Genomic DNA, 18,903 nt, shown 5'->3' with positions numbered 1-18,903 from the left:
TCTGTTTCAACGAATTTTTTAGTATTTGTCGTCAGAGGACACTCAACAGTTGGCAAACCTCGTGGAGCAATGGTAAACTTGGACGATGGCTACATTCCATTATCCCAAAGGTAACAACGAAGCCTTGGTTCAAGCCAAGGATGTGGGTCGGGATTTTATTCGTGTAATGTCCCGACTTATGTCCAACCACTACACCTTTGATGCGCATTTGCGGCGTATTGGGCTTGCGGAGAGTAGTCTGTGCGCTTGTGACGAGGGCTATCACGACATCGAGCACGTTGTCTGTGTATGCGCCGGGTATTTGGACAACAGGTCTCAGTTAAAGGATTCCCTTCGGGCCCGAGGTAGACCACCCAATGTCCCAGTCCGGGATATGCTGGCAAATCGTGATTTCCCCTATATGTCCCTTATTTATACTTTCATAAAAACGATAAATATCCCAATTTAGCCCCTCTCTTTTTATTTCTTGTTTTTAGAAGTTTCCTCCTCGTAGCCTTGTGGAACCGATCAGCTCCAGACTGCCACTATGTAACCGCCGTCGCCCTTACCACTACGGAAACTGAAGCGAGAGCGACTCGAGGTCCGATGACTTTTGAAGGATTCCCCGCGGGTCCGAAGAATACCAACCGCCAATCCGACCTACTAGACTGAGGCGCTAATTTGTTTCGCTGATCTCCCGTTTGTCCGAAAGTTGCAAGTTTTGCTCTTCTCTCCCGGTCACCATCTACGCCTTCTCTCCCCTGTCATTGATACAACTGCTTCTACACCGATTTTGGAAATAAACCCCTCTCTGAATATCTTGACCAAGCATAAGTCTCCGAAAAAAATCAAATTTGTATTCCGTATTCCTAGTTTTAAGATAGTTGTAATTTTACCTCTTTGTTAAAACTATTTTCCCCCATCTTGTAAATAGAATTGTATCCCTAGTTTTAAAACACCGTTGAAATTTTTCATAAATATTTGTTCCCCATTTTGTGTACCAAACTATATTGTTAGTTTTAAGATAACTGTAAATATTTCCTAAAAGATATTACTATTGAATTCCTTGTTTTAAAATTTTTCATTAAAAAAAATCTTTTACCCCCTCTCTTGTATATAGAATGTTATTTCTAGTCTTAAGATAGCTGTAAAATTTTTCTCTTTTATACAAAAAAAAATCAACATTGTTACCTTCTAGTTTTAAAATACCCAAAATGTAAAAACAAAAGAATTTGGCACCGCCAAGCTAACGCATTTGTGCCTATCAAATAAACGAAATGAATAAAAAAAATATGGTACTGAGAATGTTAAACAAGATATTTATTTAATTTTGACTCCAATTGTTACAGATCCGCTGTTGTTGGTCCTAGCCGAAAATGACACAGACTATTATTCTTATAAAATAAGCAGTCGAAATCATTTACGCTCATTAATTATCAACAATTAGTGGTCATCGATTACTAATATGCCATAATGGTGTAGTTTGCCACCTGTGGAGTTGTTCTAGCAGTTCAATTGGATGGCTTGGTGTTTGTAGAATTTCCTTTAGTAGACTTGGCCGTTGCATTGGAAGTAGTTCTTCGGAATTTGATCTAAAACAAGAAGAAGTAAGTGGAGCCGCTGCGTTTTTTTGCATTTCTTACAATACTAGAATTCGCTCAAACTTTGAATGGAAAAAATCCGAGGCCCAAGTATATAACCAATCGACTCAGCTCGACGATTTAGGGCAATGTCTGTGTGCGTGTGTGTCTGTCTGTGTGTAGATATGTATATACCGAAAAACGAGGTGACTTTGATCACTAGAAACTTTTTTCGTAGATTGCATATTTAGCCAGAATAGTACACCAGATCATTTTAACTTGAAATGAGTGTTACTCTTATAAAACACCGATTTGTTATACTTTTTGAGTAAATTACTCGATTAAGGCCGGGATTAAGTTGACGATATTCAGAGTGATTGCATAACCTTTCTATAACAGAAAACCAAAAATGTGAATTTGCTGTGTGTCCGCACTCTTAAACCCGTAACTCCGGAACCGGAAGTCGGAATTTAATGGAATTCAATAGCAGCCTATGGGAACGTTGTACCTTTCATTTGAGACAAAGTTTGAAAAAATCGGTTCAGCTATTCCTGAGTAACCGATGTATTTATTTTTGGTGACATACATACATACACACACGCACAGACATTTGCCAAATTCGACGAACTGAGTTGACTGGTATATGACAGACGGCCCTCCGGGCCGGGATTATGTTCTCGATGTTCATAGTGATTGCATAACCTTTCTATAGGAGAAAGGCAAAAAATTAATAGAGTTCTGTCTGGGTGTTAGGCATTTCATTAAAAATTGGTTTGGATAAGATGGGTTCAGCCGTTGCTGAGAATCTACACCCATTACATACACACACAGACATTGGCCCAAACCGTCGAGCTGAATCGATTGGTATATAAAACTCGGCCCTCCGGACCTCTGATAAAATCTTGAAAGTTTGAGCGAATTCTATACATTTCTTTTATAAGAAATGTAAAAATACTCACCGGTGCTGCTGATGTCGTCGCAGTAGTAATAGTAGAATTACAGTACCTGTAATTGACTCTAAAAATATCTAGATCCGATAGACCGGTAGTGTTACCAAAATCACCATCCCATGGTTGCTGAAAACAAGAAAAAATATTTTAAAAACGATGAGTTTGAAATCATTATATACCTCCTACCAAATTAGTCATCACTGGTGTACTGTAACTGGCAGCCCCTCCGTATTTGGAGTAGTGCATCACACTACCGTAGTTATAAGGAATTCTGTGCAGCTCATCTTGAGCCACCGATTGTATCGCGAAAGCTCTTAGGTAGAACTCGGCTAATAGGAATTTTATATATTATTATTTCAATGCACTGAATTTACTAGACCCCTCACCCGTCTGATACTGAGGTTCCAAAGCTCCCATATTAATCGATACCCAACTGTCACGATCCGGTCTGGTAAATTCGTGGATGAATCCGAGCGCATGCATTAGCTCGTGAACAACTATGAATGTTTCGGTACAGTAAGGCGTTTGTAGATTCACCCGATTCTGCTTGTTTATCGTGCTTCGTCCCTGAAAGGACCAACAACCAGTGTCTCCACTATCAATACTCACGTAAAGCTTCTCGGTGGTGTGTGGTACAAATCTGACACATGTGGTCGAAGCGAACTGACTCATTGCAGTCTGTATGTTGGCAAGATCTTTGGTAGCTATAAAACGAAACGTCGGTTTACAAAAAAGATTAGTTCTACCGTTAAATTGTTGATGGAATCTGATCAAACGAAGTCGAAACGCAAATTCCAATATTAATTTAGTTATACTGTCCTTTTTAACCCATCACGCAGAAAAATAATTTTTAATGTCAAATAATATGAGGGTTGAAATAATAAATTTACCAAGTTGTTCTGTGTTCAATAAAAAATACATGTTTATATAAATAAAACAATTGTTGAAATAATTCTGAAGAATTTATTGGATCAAACATGGAAAATAGTTGGACCAACAAAATTTTTTATTGATTTTATCATAACAACAATCGAAACAACAAACAACTTTGTTGAATCAATGAGGTTATTTTGTTGAATAAAACTAATAAAATATTTGGATCAATGCATGTCAAATGTTCAATACAAAAAACATTTTTGTTAAATCAAATAATATCTTTTATTGTTTTAAACACAACAAATATTTGAATCAATGCATAGCAAATATTGAAGCAAAACCAATTTTATTGTATATAAAATATGCCTATTCTTTAATAGGAATCAAAGGCCAACTGTCATTTAGAACATACTCGCTGACAACAGATAACATCAGTACAAATGAACCTCACAAAGTAAATACTTGCCATTGACTTATTGGCCTTTCTCTAAAAACAGGCTACAAACGCATTAATTATACGCAGTCAAATCATTCTGGAACCGCTTCGGAATCCTGAATGGATGCAGTATGGCCCAGTCAAACCCATTCCGGGATCGGTTAGGAATTCTGAATGGATTCATTATGAGTTCCAGCTCAAAGGCAACAACCGATTCCGACTCAACCGTTTGTTGCATTTGAGCGAGAATCCATAAGGGATTCCAAACCTGTTCCGGAGTAGGTTTGCTTGGAATAACATGAAATTTTATTACATGCAGCGCATACGATTCCAATCACCGTCCCTTTATATAGTACCTTTGGCCGTGCGCGTGGTTTATTCCAGATATGCGCTATAGTGCTTCAGAGTCTCGGCTTTTCCAAAAAGATTGCAAAAGGCGCACGAATACGCTGTGTCTTCCTGTTGGACCAGAGATGGTGAAGTACAGGAAACTTCCCTCTCGAACGGGTATTATTTATCTCTGGTGCGGTGACGTGTTTTCAGTTCTGCGATTATCGTTTTTAAGCCACAAAGGGTGTTTTGGTTGAGTCCTGGAATAGAGGAAGGCACCATAAAACGCACCGTGTGCATTCGACTTAATTTATTCACTAACCTTTGTGCGACATCATGATTATTTTCAAGCTGCACTTGCGCTCTTCGAGTCCGGAAAATCTGAGCACTATACGAATTCACCGAAAACTGAATTCCCTGATTTAAAAATAGCGAATTTTTCCAGCATTGACGCACGTGGAAAAAGTTTTCTTCTTCGTAGCAACTTTTATTTTTTATTTGTTTCAATTCAACAAGGACTGTTGATGTAATGCATTCAGTCCTTCTGAATCAATTAGCTGCATGGTTTTGTTAGAATCACTGATTTGTTTGGAACAAACAATAGTTTTGTCGATCTTCGAAAAGCACAGATAACAAAACTTGTAAGATTGATTCAAAAGATATTTTGGTTGATCTAACCAAAAAAATAAGATTGCTTTAATAAATTCCTTGGTTCACAATAAAGAATTTTTATCGATTAAAAATGAAGAAATAATTTATTGAATCAAACATGCACAATTCTTTTGCGTGATGTGAGAATGTCGCTGGCCGGTACCAGACGCGTTGCGAATTTCCCATCCCAACTTTGTATATAACCCCTTAACCCATCTGTATCCCTACATCCTACTTAACAATGGGCATCAACGGATTTTGTGGAAATGTGGAAATATTTATCTTTTACTCTACTTGAACAAAACATTGGTTGCATCTTTTGATTGAACTACTTTGATTATTTTTGATGAACCAGTCTACTGCCGATGATAGTTGATTCCAGGCCCCCCCAAATCATCTGTGCTATAGCAGGAAAATCTTAATTTGAAATTTTATAAAACTCCATCTTGGCTCGCTCGATTGCAGGGATGTTCTGTGCTGTTTCGCTAGTGTGCCCAGCTACAGTGTTCTTCTCCAGATAACGTATCGCTCTAGAAGTCAAGTTTTGTGTTACAATATATCCCCAGGGTAACTCTCCCGAATCTGCGAAAATTTTAAACGACTACTCCTGAACGCTCCGGTAATTGTTCGGGTACCTGTGATATGGGTTGTTTGTGAGATATGTGTAGCGATATTTCCACTGCGACTATGACCGCTGATTCCGTACGTGATTTTGGAAATTACTAGCGCTTTAGACAAATTAAAAAATGTTTACCTGTTTCCGCTTTTAATCTTCCTCCAATTAGTTTTAGAAAATTAATATAATTGGTTGCAGCCTTTCACAACTCCACCAGGTGCGCTTTCAAGTTCAATCGTCTAGTGAAAGTTATTCCCAATATCCGTGCACTGGTCACTTCATTTTCTGGTTGATTCTCACTGTTGGAACTTGTCTGTGTTTATGTTTTCTGCACGTATGAAAAATGCGCGACTATGCTGCTGATAATGAGAAGCTAATATTAGTAGCCCAATCTGATACTAGTTTAACTGTATTTTGTATTTTTTTTTCCTAATGCTGACAGGTGCTCTCATAGCTATTAATAAAATGTCATCCGCATAAACAAAGATCATGACGTTTTCCGGTATAACCTTGTAAATTGATGACTACCCTATGCTTGCACAGCTCTTTGGGGTCTTTTCCTATTTTTGAAATTGGTATACTCACACCTTTTTTCCACAAAGTTGGGATCAAGCCCCCTTTCCAAACTGAATTTAGCATGTTCAAAAGCACCAATTTAGCTGGATGGATTCAGGGTTTTGTTAATTGTATTCATGTTGTCGTCTGTAATGGTATTAGAATTTTCTGAAGCAGACACGAGCCGTCGTTCAAGGTGCTAGATGATTGTATATGCCCTCCGTTGTTTGGGCATATTTCGCTGTCTACACCGTTTAAGGTTGTGTTGATAGTAGTTCGTGATCGGTCTTGGTTAGTCGTTCTTATTAGTTCATATATTTAAGATTTCGTTTTGTGCTCCATTGGTGTCAGTTTGAGTTATGATGTTACTTTGGCCATCATCGTTGTCGTCTTCTGATGAAATAACCATATCTAACATTACAACAAGAATGTCGTCGTTGGTTTTACTATTCGAGGTAGAAATATCTATTCGTTTCGGAGACGGTGATATGCCGTTAGGAAAGGTATCGATCAGCTTTATTTTGTATGTTGCATCGTTGGACGTTTTTGAATTTTTTCTGTGACTCTCAGCTTCTTTTCTTCGTTTTGAATAGTTGCTTTTGTTAGTGTTGCTCAGGGTTTGCTCGGTGGTAGGCAGATTCGGATTTAACTGCTGATGTTTGATTCTGGCCGGCGAGTTTTTTCATTATGTATCCTTTTAACTTGCTAATTTGGATTCTTATTTTTCTATTGTCGCTTTTTTCAGCAATATATATATAGAACAAATTTCAAAATTCAAAATGCAATCGACTTTCGCAAAGGGGCCTCAAGTTCTGCGGCATTTTTTCAACAAATTATGGACCAGGTCTTGCACGGGCTGGAACGTTTTAGCTGCTATTTAAATTATGTTCTTATAGCGGTTGAAACATTAGAAAAATGTGCAAAGCTCCTGGATTTGGTTCTTGAACGACTTTATCAAGCAAATAAATAATAATAAATTTAAAAAAAATGTAAGTTTTTCGTTACACGATTGCCATATTTGCGGTATCTTGTTACAGACAAGGCACTTTCACCATCTTCTGAAAAAGTTTCGACGATAAGCCAAGCTAAAGCACCGACAAATGTAGCAGAACAGCTTTTCTTGGATTGATAAATTTTTACAATAAATTTGTTCCACACCTGTCTTCTCAGCTAAGAAGTTTGTATGCCCTGCTAGCTAATTATGCAACTTTTAATTGGACGTATGATTGCGGGAAAGCTTTTCAATTCAGTAAGAATGCCTTGTTAGATGCAAATTTATTGGAGTTCTAAGATCCAAAAAAACCGCTAATTGTCGTCTCGGATGCTAGTTCATACGGATTGGGTGGTGTTCTAGCCCATGAGATCAATGAGTTAGAAAGACCCATATGCTTTACATCGTTTTCGCTGAATTCTGCACAAAAACGATACTCAATCCTTCATTTTGAAGCATTGGCGTTAGTTTGCACCGTGAAGAAATTTCACAAATTTCTTTTTGGCCAAAGGTTTAAAGTCTGCACAGACCACAAACCTTTGGTAGGAATATTCGGCAAACCGGTAACAATTCGTTGTTTGTAACTATAATCCATAGATATACCATGAAGTTGTCTATCTAGTTGTCTATTGAGCAATCTGTCCCCAAGAGCCTTGACATATTTATTTATTTATTTATTTATTTGTTTATTTATGTATTTATTTATTTATTTATTTATTTATTTATTTATTTAGTTATTTATTTATTTATTTATTTATTTATTTATTTATTTATTTATTTATTTATTTATTTATTTATTTATTTATTTATTCATTTATTTATTTATTTATTTATTTATTTTTCTTTTATTTTTTTATTTATTAATAATAATGTAACGTAAGGCAATTGCCTTTTTAATGTTACAATTGATATCACTATAGAATTAGATCTTATGTTATTGTTTGTTGCTCTCAGTCGTAAAACAGCTAGACTGGTAGTGTTGGTAGATTAGATAGAATTTAGTTTGGCTAGTAATTCTTATTTAAATTTGCTTTTTGTTTTACAAGTTTTAATCACTACAGGTAGACCATTCCATCTGTTAAAACCTCTTACAAAGAATGACTGATTATAGTAAGCAGAGCTGTTGTCTATGGTATAATGTAGCTTTTTGATCTGTTATTGCGCATAGGTCTCAACTTTTCGTACAAATAATGGAGTTTTTGTAAATTTATGATTCCGAAAAGCGTAACGCAGGAATGAAAAATGTAGAATTTCGAAAAACTACAACCAAGCAGTGATGATTGAAGTCGGGTTACTCTTGAATATTTTGCAAGATTATATATCCCATTCATGCCTATGTTGTTTGTGGACAACAACGTTTTTAAACAGCTATAACTTTTGTTTGAGGCAAGATTTCTTCACAAAAGCAAGTAAGGCTAATAAATGTGACTATTATCTTTCATTTGAGTATTAACATTTGCAAGAATTAGCTCTAGAATTGAAGTTATTGCAATTAGTCTGATTGGATTTCAGCAGTGCTGCCAGGATGTTGATGACGAAAAATGAATTTTTCATATATCTTCGTTATGTTGCAATATTTTTGAAAACTGATCAAACTTATCAATGTAGACTGTCCTTGGTTACGTTTTCCACACAATTGGATTATTGTAAATATTCTAGAAGAATTGCATTGAGCATTAGAAGGTAAAAATTGAGCAGCTGCTAGCACTGCAAGGGAAGCATCTATGTTTATGAAAAAAGGCTTTTCGTGTTTCTTGATCCCACCGTTTTCAAGGAAAAATAGTTTTGAAACCCTACATGCACTAGAAAAGAATTGGGCATAAAAGGGATATGTATCGCACACAAGAATTTAGGGCTACTTTGAGTTTGTTCAGTGCTGCCATGTAGGGTTCGTCGCGGTGCGGATTTAAGCGGTAAATAGATTGTCCGCACCGCAACCGCAAAAAAATAATAAAACCGCACCGCTTACCGCAACCGCACTTTATTTACCGCACCGCACCGCGCGGTAATGCGGTAAATGCGGTAAAATTTTTATATTTTTAAAAAATAGTGTTGGAAAATTGTTCATTTGTGTAACCGTATATAATAAAATGTTATTTTTATTCACACGAAATTTAACTTTAAGAGACTTCTCAGAATGTATTGTTTATAAAAAAAATCAACTTTTTCATTTTCTATTAATAAATCATTCTTAAAGGATTTTCGCCAATAAAAATACCAGTACTTCTATATAGTAGCGCATATATTCCAATACAGTGAAATAAAAACATATTGTATTTCATCAATAAGAACGGCGCCATATTTGACGAAAAAAATGCTCTATACATTTCATCTAATCAGGTGTCCGGTCTCAACCGGTACAGAATTATTGAACATTAGAAAAACTGCAAAAAATGTATGATTTGTAGCATACAGCAGAAATGATTTTTAAAAATAGGGGGTTTTACGGACAATATATCTCAAAACTCTAACTTCCGCATTCTTCAAGAAACAGATGTATTCTCATTCAACAACTAAGATTGCTCCCTTTGAAAATGTATGAAGTGTAATTTTCCTAAGGCTAGTTCGAAAGTTCTAGCATTTAATGTATTTTCCTCTAATATTTTGCCAATAAGCCAAAGGCAAAAACTTCAATTGCAGTGAACGGGAGTCAAACTATGTGGTATTTTGCAAAAAAAAGCTTCAAAAAAGCTACAAAATAGTCTCAACTGAAAAATATTAGGACTTAATTTGGTAAAAATTATAGTAAATTTGAATGGAAGTACACGAAAAGAAGTTATGTAGCATACTTTTTGAGAAAGAGTCCATTAAAATTGACTGTAGAAAAATTCACATTGAATTTACACAGCAATCAAAGAAGATAGAAATACGATACTGATGAACGAATGATAGAATAATCATCCTAATTTGGACCCCTCCTTATTTTGGACGCTTTCATACATTTGTATCCTTTACTGCCAATTATTGCAAATTCGTTTGGTTTGACGAAGATAATTATATTCTTTGGGTTGTGTTTAAGTCCCAGCATAATTAGTTCATCTCTAATTCCTTTAAATTAGTCAAAATTCGCAATTGAAAAATTGATATCGAAAACGATTCACAATTCCACGATTACCAACAGAAATCGGGAGAAGTGATGCACTTTTAAATTGGATTTAAGAGTACAAATTTATTGTTTTTAAATGATCTAATAATTTTGTCTCCATTTGGATCTTGCATTTTATGTATTTGAAATGGTTAGTTTGTGAATTTTTCTTAGAAGTATCAAATAACTAGTCCAAAATATGTCGTAAAAATAATAGCGTCAAAATATTTCGGGCGCAGCTAGATTTTCTTTTGTAATAGCAGTCTGTTTATCAATTTAGAATAATCAAAATTATCACTTTATCAATTATTTTTTTTGCGGTGCGGTTGCGGTAAATACCGCGCGGTTGCGGTAATTACCACAACCGCGACGAACCCTAGTGTGTATGGTAACAGCTTTGGTGCCATCTGAGACGGCGTGCTTGACCAATTCTTCTGACAGCAGCAAACAGCACACATTTCGACCGACGTACAGTCACGATGCTGCAAACGAACTAAGCGTGAGCAACAGCATGCTGAGTTTTTATACCCGACTGCAGCACAATGTAAGCTCGTCCTTTTTTGTGTTGTCCTCAATATGTATTCTTCGTAGCTCTTCCCTTTGTTGGTCGATACATAAGCAAATTGTGTTGAACGCGTCGGAGTGCCGTTTACTTAGTAGCTATAATGGAATACCTTGCTGCTAAAGTGTTTAAATTGGAAGGAAATGCTGCCCGTGGCAACAAAAAGACGAATCATCCGACGTCTTCAACAGATGGCGATTCGTAACATCGAAAAGTTTAACAAACTGCTTTCAGGAGTGACAATTGCTCAGGGCGGTGTGTTGCCAAATTTTCCAACAAGCCGTACTGCTTCCCAAGAAGACCGAAAAGAAAGCATAAATCGAACGCTGAGACTTACCAAAGAAATGCTCTTGTAAAAACCGTTAATACGGAGATTATCGAACACTCAAGGTAAAGAGAGTAATGTAATACGTAATTGAAACCTTTTTTGAATGCGCCTAGTAAAAATGTTTTTCACTTCACTCCAGTTTGTTTCTGACCATATTTGCAATTTGCGTACTAAAAAAATCATAATTTAGGGTTAAACCCAAATTGCTCTCCAGGGAGAAACAGTCCATGAAACAGAAAAGGCAAACTTATTCTTTCAAATGATTTTGGTGGCCTTTTTTATAATGATACACGTGAGTTCTACCTTTTCAACTTCCAAATCCATACAAAGTGCGTCCCTGCCGCTTCAGAGTATAGACGACATTCATTGCGGTTTTGCGCTTGGCGTGTTCAGTGTAGGTCACGGCATCTCGGATGACATTTTCCTGCACACCGTCAGCATTCGTAGATTAAATCGGAGATGCATTTTACACCACCACGACGAGCCAGACGCCGAATGACGGATTTGGTGATTCCCTGGATTTTATCACGAAGAACCTTGCGATGACGCTCGGTACGCGAACGCAAACATGATACCGCTCATTGTACCGTCCGGATGAGCATGTTGCTCGTGTGGTAAGCGAGCATCCACTGATACAAAACAAGCTCGCGTGAACTGTATATATAACATTCCCCTATGTAATGAAATGCTTACATGCTCCTTTTTGACGGTTCTGCGTGGGATATGCTTGCAAATTGCGCATTTTCCTCGCTGTTTTCGAAGGATGTTCTAAAAATCCTTGTTTTGATTTATTTATAGTCGTCGCACAAATTCCGAAATTAAATACGGAATACGTGCACGAATTTCTGATTTCCGATTTTTTGGCGGTGCGGTTGCGGTAAAACCGCGCGGTAAAAGCTCTTTCCCGCACCGCGACTGCGGAAAAAAGTGTCTCACCGCACCGCAGATTTTGCGGTGCGGGTGCGATAAATACCGCGCGTAATTACCGCAACCGCGACGAACCCTACTCCAAGAAGCCAGTGATGCCTTCTTGATCGGTTTGTTCGAGGATGCAAAATAGTGCGCCAAGCGTGTAACTTTCATGACAAATACACCAAACTGGCTCATCGTACCCGCGGGGAGTGCGCCTAAATTATGCTCCCACCATAAAACAACGAACGGTTCTTTTCAGGACCTATTAGTTGTGTTCTAATAAGAGTTAAACTGAAATTTCCATTTAGGTGTGAAACAAATAATTTCCAGCAAGTAATATATGAAATACGATATGTGGAAAGAAAGAACCAAGAGAATTTAAAGTATCCTCTCGCTCGTTTTCATGCACTGCTTTTCCATTCCTTTCTGCAGCAAATACCATCATAACCAAAACGAATGTGCGTGTTCCCCCACCATCTTATGGCTAATGTTGCCACAATTGCATGTTGCTATTACACTTTGAATTATTTTATCGATCCTCTCTATTGCCTATAATCGCAAGTCAGTCCCATTTAGATAGAGAATCCCATAGAACATGGGACTAGAGCTTCCATTTCTTGACGGTTTTCAGCTTCCCGGGATTCGGGAAATAAATAATAAATTTCCCGGGAAATCCCGGGATCCAGGGAATACAGAAGAAAAATAAAAAGGTGAATGATTTTCTTAAGAAAAAAAAGAATAAATTGAAAAGTTTTCAAACCTCTTTGATTGCATGTATATCTATCCTAAAAGCAGATGTCAGAAAAAGGCGATTTGGTGTCCTACACATTATTCAATCATTTGATAACTCGTCAACAACAACTTCTTTTGATTTTTCTTGACTATATGGATAATCTAAATTTTGGTAATCACGGATACGATTGAGACGATATTCTCAACGCAGCTGCTGGAGTTACTGCCCAAAATTGGAATTCGTTCTTCTGATACAATGGATCAATTTAATGTAAAGCACCTTCTTTGGTAAACTTGAATGAAACGATTAAGCTGCTTCAGGGTATTGTGCATAGGGTTCGTCGCGGTGCGGATGTGGGCGGTAAATGGATTGTCCGCACCGCAACCGCAAAAAAATAATAAAACCGCACCGCTTACCGCAACCGCACTTTATTTACCGCACTGCACCGCGCGGTAATGCGGTAAACGCGGTAAAATTTTTATATTTTTAAAAAATAGTGTTGGAAAATTGTTCATTTGTGTAACAGTATATAATAAAATGTTATTTTTATTCTCACGAAATTTAACTTTAAGAGACTTCTCAGAATGTATTGTTTATAAAAAAATCAACTTTTTCATTTTCTATTAATAAAATTCCGTTCATTTTAAGGCAAACATTATACATTCAAAAACGTTCTACTGCAGTAATAGGAAAACTTTTATTTTAGCAACCCTTCAGTTAATTGAAAAAGGGGAATAAAAATGTAATAAGAAATGAAGTTGCATATTTTTTCTTTAAATTTTCATATTTTCAATACTTTTGACATATGAAAATAAAATGTATGATTTTCGCATTTACGTAGTAAAACCACCTTTCATTCTTAAAGGATTTTCACCAATAAAAATACCAGTACTTCTATATAGTAGCGCATATATTCCAATACAGTGAAATAAAAACATATTGTATTTCATCAATAAGAACGGCGCCATATTTGACGAAAAAAATGCTCTATACATTACATCTAATCAGGTGTCCGGTCTCAACCGGTACAGAATTATTGGACATTAGAAAAACTGCAAAAAATGTATGATTTGTAGCATACAGCAGAAATGATTTTTAAAAATAGGGGGTTTTACGGACAATATATCTCAAAACTATAACTTCCGCATTCTTCAAGAAACAGATGTATTCTCATTCAACAACTAAGATTGCTCCCTTTGAAAATGTATGAAGTGTAATTTTCCTAAGGCTAGTTCGAAAGTTCTAGCATTTAATGTATTTTCCTCTAATATTTTGCCAATAAGCCAAAGGCAAAAACTTCAATTGCAGTGAACGGGAGTCAAACTATGTGGTATTTTGCAAAAAAAGCTTCAAAAGAGCTACAAAATAGTCTCAACTGAAAAATATTAGGACTTAATTTGGTAAAAATTATAGTAAATTTGAATGGAAGTAAACGAAAAGAAGTTGTGTAGCATACTTTTTGAGAAAGAGTCCATTAAAATTGACTGTAGAAAAATTCACATTGAATTTACACAGCAATCAAAGAAGATAGAAATACGATACTGATGAACGAATGATAGAATAATCATCCAAATTTGGACCCCTCCTTATTTTGGACGCTTTCATACATTTGTATCCTTTACTGCCAATTATTGCAAATTCGTTTGGTTTGACGAAGATAATTATATTCTTTGGGTTGTGTTTAAGTCCCAGCATAATTAGTTCATCTCTAATTCCTTTAAATTAGTCAAAATTCGCAATTGAAAAATTGATATCGAAAACGATTCACAATTCCACGATTACCAACAGAAATCGGGAGAAGTGATGCACTTTTAAATTGGATTTAAGAGTACAAATTTATTGTTTTTAAATTATCTAATAATTTTGTCTCTATTTGGATCTTGCATTTTATGTATTTGAAATGGTTAGTTTGTGAATTTTTACTTAGAAGTATCAAATAACTAGTCCAAAATATGGCGTAAAAATAATAGCGTCAAAATATTTCGGGCGCAGCTAGATTTTCTTTTGTAATAGCAGTCTGTTTATCAATTTAGAATAATCAAAATTATCACTTTATCAATTATTTTTTTTGCGGTGCGGTTGCGGTAAAAGCTCTTTCCCGCACCGCATCTGCGGGAAAAAGAGTCTCACCGCACCGCAGATTTTGCGGTGCGGGTGCGGTAAATACCGCGCGGTTGCGGTAATTACCGCAACCGCGACGAACCCTACTGCCATGGTTGCATTGCTGAAAAAGACATCTCCGTACAAAATATAAGGTAGTATTAGGGTTTTGAACAGTTTCAACTTAGTTTGAACGTCAAGGTGTCCAGTTGCCAGACGTAATCGTTTGAGAGTTCCATAAATTTTTCCACACTGTAAGTTTATGTGAGGATCCCATTCAAGTCGTGATGTCAATATAACACTGAGACTCTCTATACGATCCACAAACTGGATTGATACATTGTTCAAAAATAAATAAATGGTGCATCAAGAATAATTTTACGCTTCTGTATAAATATAGCTTTTGTTTTTGATGAATTTATGGATAGCAAATTTTTCAAGGACCAGCGATATACTCTATCAAGATCGCTATTTATTTTGCGAGCCATCACTTCCAGACTCAAACTCTCGTAGGCACAAAAATAAATTTGTACATCATCAGCAAATAAATGTACACGACAATATTTCAGTACAGACGGCAGATCGTTTGTAAATAATGAAAAAAAGGAATGGTCCGAGAACAGATCCTTGTGGGACTCCAGATTGAATGCTGTGGAATGAAGATAAAACGCTATTGCAGAATACCGCTTGTGTACGCCCACATAAGTGATATTTAATGAGGTTAGCTGCGGTTGGGGAAAATCCGAAGGAAGAGACTAATTTAACTAAAAATTTATTGTGCGAAACCCGATCAAAGGCCGTAGCAAAATCAATCAGCAAAAGAATTGCTACTCCCCTTTTGTCAATAGTTTGAGCAAAATCGTCATGCACTTTCAAAAGAGCGGTTCCAGTACTATGAAAGCAGCGGAATCCTGATTGCAACGGACTCAAAAGCTGCATCTGATCCACAAAGCTCATGATTTGGATTTTAGACAGTTTTTGAAAAACCTTCGAAAGTGCACTGAGCAGGCTAATCGGGCGATAATTTGTTATGCTTGTAACATTACTTCTTTTTTAATTGGAATTACTTTGGCATGCTTCCATTCGCTTGGAAAAATCGATGTTTTGATGGATCTGGAGGTGATCCAAAAATGTCTTCTATACCAGGACAGAATCATCATACCATCAAACTTAAAAGGAGACATTCTTAAACTATTGCATGCACACCATATTGTCATCGTGAAGATGAAGCAATTAGCACGTCAAACAGTATTTTGGTCAGGTATTACTTCGGACATCGAAAACTTCGTAAAGACTTGTGAGGCATGTATCAAAATGGGAACAGTTCCTGCCAAACCAGACCATAGCAATTGGATACCAACATCGAGGCCTTTCAGTCGTTTACACGCAGATTCTATCGAATGTACTTTGGTCCATTCTAAAACCATTCAAAAGTAAGAAGCACATCTGATAGGCAGTACTTTCTGCAACGTATAAAAGTATTTTTCTCCTAACAATAATCGAACATCGTATCAAAATTATATCTGAAATTAAAATATATACTACTGCTACATACTCACTAAATGATCCAGTTATCTGATAGGGGACAATAGCACCCGGCCATCTCGCAGGAGACCTAATACCTCTGTACAGTTCATACGGTTTCAGCATGATATCATATTGGTAGTAGTATCCGATTCCTTTTTCGAAAGCGAAAGTTTTATCCAATTTTCGATTTTGATTGCGGAGTCGTTTTCCTGAAAGCAATAATTGATTTGTACTATTCGAAGATAAGGGACCATCCAAAAATTACGTAACACTTTTATGGAGATAGGGTATGTTAGAATCTTACCGAACGTGTTTTACTAAAGAAAGATTTTTTAAAGAATTCCTCTCGCGCTAGGGGAGGAGGGATGAAGAAATTTGTGACATTTTGTTTTTGGAGGAGGGGAGTCAATTTTGGGTAATGTTTGCGTTACGTAATTTAAGAATGGTCCCTCAACCCTCTCACCAGATTATTTAAACGTATATTTACCGACTTCGATGGAAGGTTTTGTAGCGAAATCAAATATTCCACGGGAGTGATTGTGATGAATCGAAATGCGAAAATCAGCAGCATGACCCACCCACAGCAACGCCGCAAGAGGTATTAGAAAACCTAAGCTAGCCATTTTACCACGTCAAAGCTTCAACGCGGAACGAGTAAAGATTCCTCCTATATGAGTTTTTGGTCAATATGTTAGACATGAGTGTTCGTAGCAGTAGTGATTTCACATAACAAGAGGTCCTTATACTGTTTTCGCAAATTGTGAAAATAATGATTATTCAGGATTCTTATTAAACAGCCCATGATAGTGGCAAGGTGGATTAATCCTGTTTCATTGCAAAATAGTTTCAGCTACGTTTTATACTTTTTATGTTTTATGTGTTTAGTTCATATTCGTCATATTATAGCAGTATACAGAAACAAATGTGGCTTTATTATGCTATTCTTGAAGAACTTCTTAAAACTTGAAATGCATTTGTAATGTGCTATAAAACTAGAATTGCTACCAGGATAGAGTCTATCGTTGCAATATTTAGCGAATAATCTTACACACTTCATTCACATCAAAGCAAAAAAAAAAGGCGTGGTACTACATTCCACAGCGGAAGTTTTTTCGACATACTTCGCATTACATTACTAACACTATGAGCCTACTGACATCAATAATCCTTCCTGATTGGGACTCGAACATACGACCACTGGCTACCGTACCCTCTGAACCACGATACCAGGTTAATTCATTCATATAGTGAACCGAAAATGGATGCAAGCGAGCTTCGCAAAACTCACGAATACGAGCCGCTCCAATTCTCATTACACCGTCACAAATGTATTTAACGTTACGTTAAATGTGAAACCAATCACTACCGGTTTATACTTCATTGTCTCATTAAGCTAAGAGTCTTTAAGGGCAACCAGCAAGACGGTGAATACTAAGGTAAATGATATTGAGTGGGATAATTTGTTGTTTTTTTCTGCAGTATCGTCGACATTTCGATAGCATTAGAAAAATATTTTAGCAAACACGTATTAAATGACAGGTAAAACTAATAATTTGGGCTTGAAATTTATATTAAACTGTGATTGGATTCAAAGTTTGTATGGGAAAATTAATTATATTGCATTTACGTTAACCCTTTAATACCCAACTTTTTTCTAGTGCATGTAGGGTTTCAAAACTATTTTTTTAAACGGTGGGATCAAGAAACTCGAAAAGCCTTTTTTCATAAAGATAGGTGCTTCCCTCGCAGCTACCCAATTTTTACCTTCCAATGCACAATACAATTCTTTTAGAATATTTACAATAGCCCAATTGCGTGGAACACTTATCCAAATACAACATAAATTGATGAGTTTTATCAGTTTTCAATAATATTGCAACATAACAAAGATATATGAAATTTTCCGTCGTCAACGCAAACTGTCCCTGGCAGCACTGCTCCATCAGACTAATTGCAATAACTTCTTTTCTAGAGCTGATTCTTGTAACTGTTAAAACTCAAATGAAAGGCAATAGTCGCATTTATTAGCCTTACTTGTATTTGTGAGCAAATCTTTTCTCAATCGAAAGTTATAGCTGTTTAAGAACGTGTTTTAACAAACAAGATGGGCATGAAGGGGTTAATAAAGATTGCTATTTCACTCAATATGAAAAACCAGTTTTATAAAACTATAGTTCAAATCTTGGATAACAACTTTGTTGAAGACGGTAACTAGCTGCGAGTTTTCAAAAAACATTTATAACGATTTTAAAACTTATGGTTTGAACCAAATGGAGAAATTCATTATTTTTTCCAACACTGTCAGTAAACCACCGACACCGATACTTTAAACTTAAATAAATGAGAATATAGTCATCGCAGAGACTTGGTACCTTTGAATGAAAAGCATGAATTGCTAAATAACAGACGTAGTCAGAAAATGAAAAGAAGAGGTTTATACCGCCAAATTAAAAATTAATCTTACGTGTTTGAGTGCTATTATTTAAGGGCTCTGCTGTAACCTCATTCAAAATGGTACAACGGTTTATAAGTTTAACATATTTTAAAACCCTTTTTTATCCGTTAAGAGTCAGAATTTCAAAAAAAAAAATGCAAATCCATAGATTCCTTGAAGTCTTAGAATTGTTTCTATTGACGATTTCGTTTGAGAACCTAGGAACGAAACCAGGATAGTTACTTCAAACGAACGTTT

General features: G+C 36.2%; 1 protein-coding gene across 1 annotated transcript; it reads right to left on the bottom strand.

The window, feature by feature from the left end:
* Positions 1-1,319: 1,319 nt before the first annotated feature.
* On the bottom strand, positions 1,320-16,378 carry LOC131684427 (astacin-like). The gene is made up of 5 exons (XM_058967284.1): positions 16,244-16,378; positions 2,896-3,213; positions 2,696-2,838; positions 2,519-2,635; positions 1,320-1,571 (listed from the first exon to the last, which is right to left on the bottom strand). Exons 1-5 carry the CDS (start codon positions 16,332-16,334, stop codon positions 1,491-1,493), a joined length of 750 nt encoding a protein of 249 aa, XP_058823267.1. The 5' UTR covers positions 16,335-16,378; the 3' UTR covers positions 1,320-1,490.
* Positions 16,379-18,903: the final 2,525 nt, after the last annotated feature.

Source organism: Topomyia yanbarensis, chromosome 2 (genome assembly GCF_030247195.1).
Source record: "Topomyia yanbarensis strain Yona2022 chromosome 2, ASM3024719v1, whole genome shotgun sequence".
NCBI lineage: Eukaryota > Metazoa > Arthropoda > Insecta > Diptera > Culicidae > Topomyia > Topomyia yanbarensis.
The sequence above is the reverse complement of the archived record's forward strand: the minus strand, read 5'-3'. Positions and strand labels throughout refer to the sequence as shown.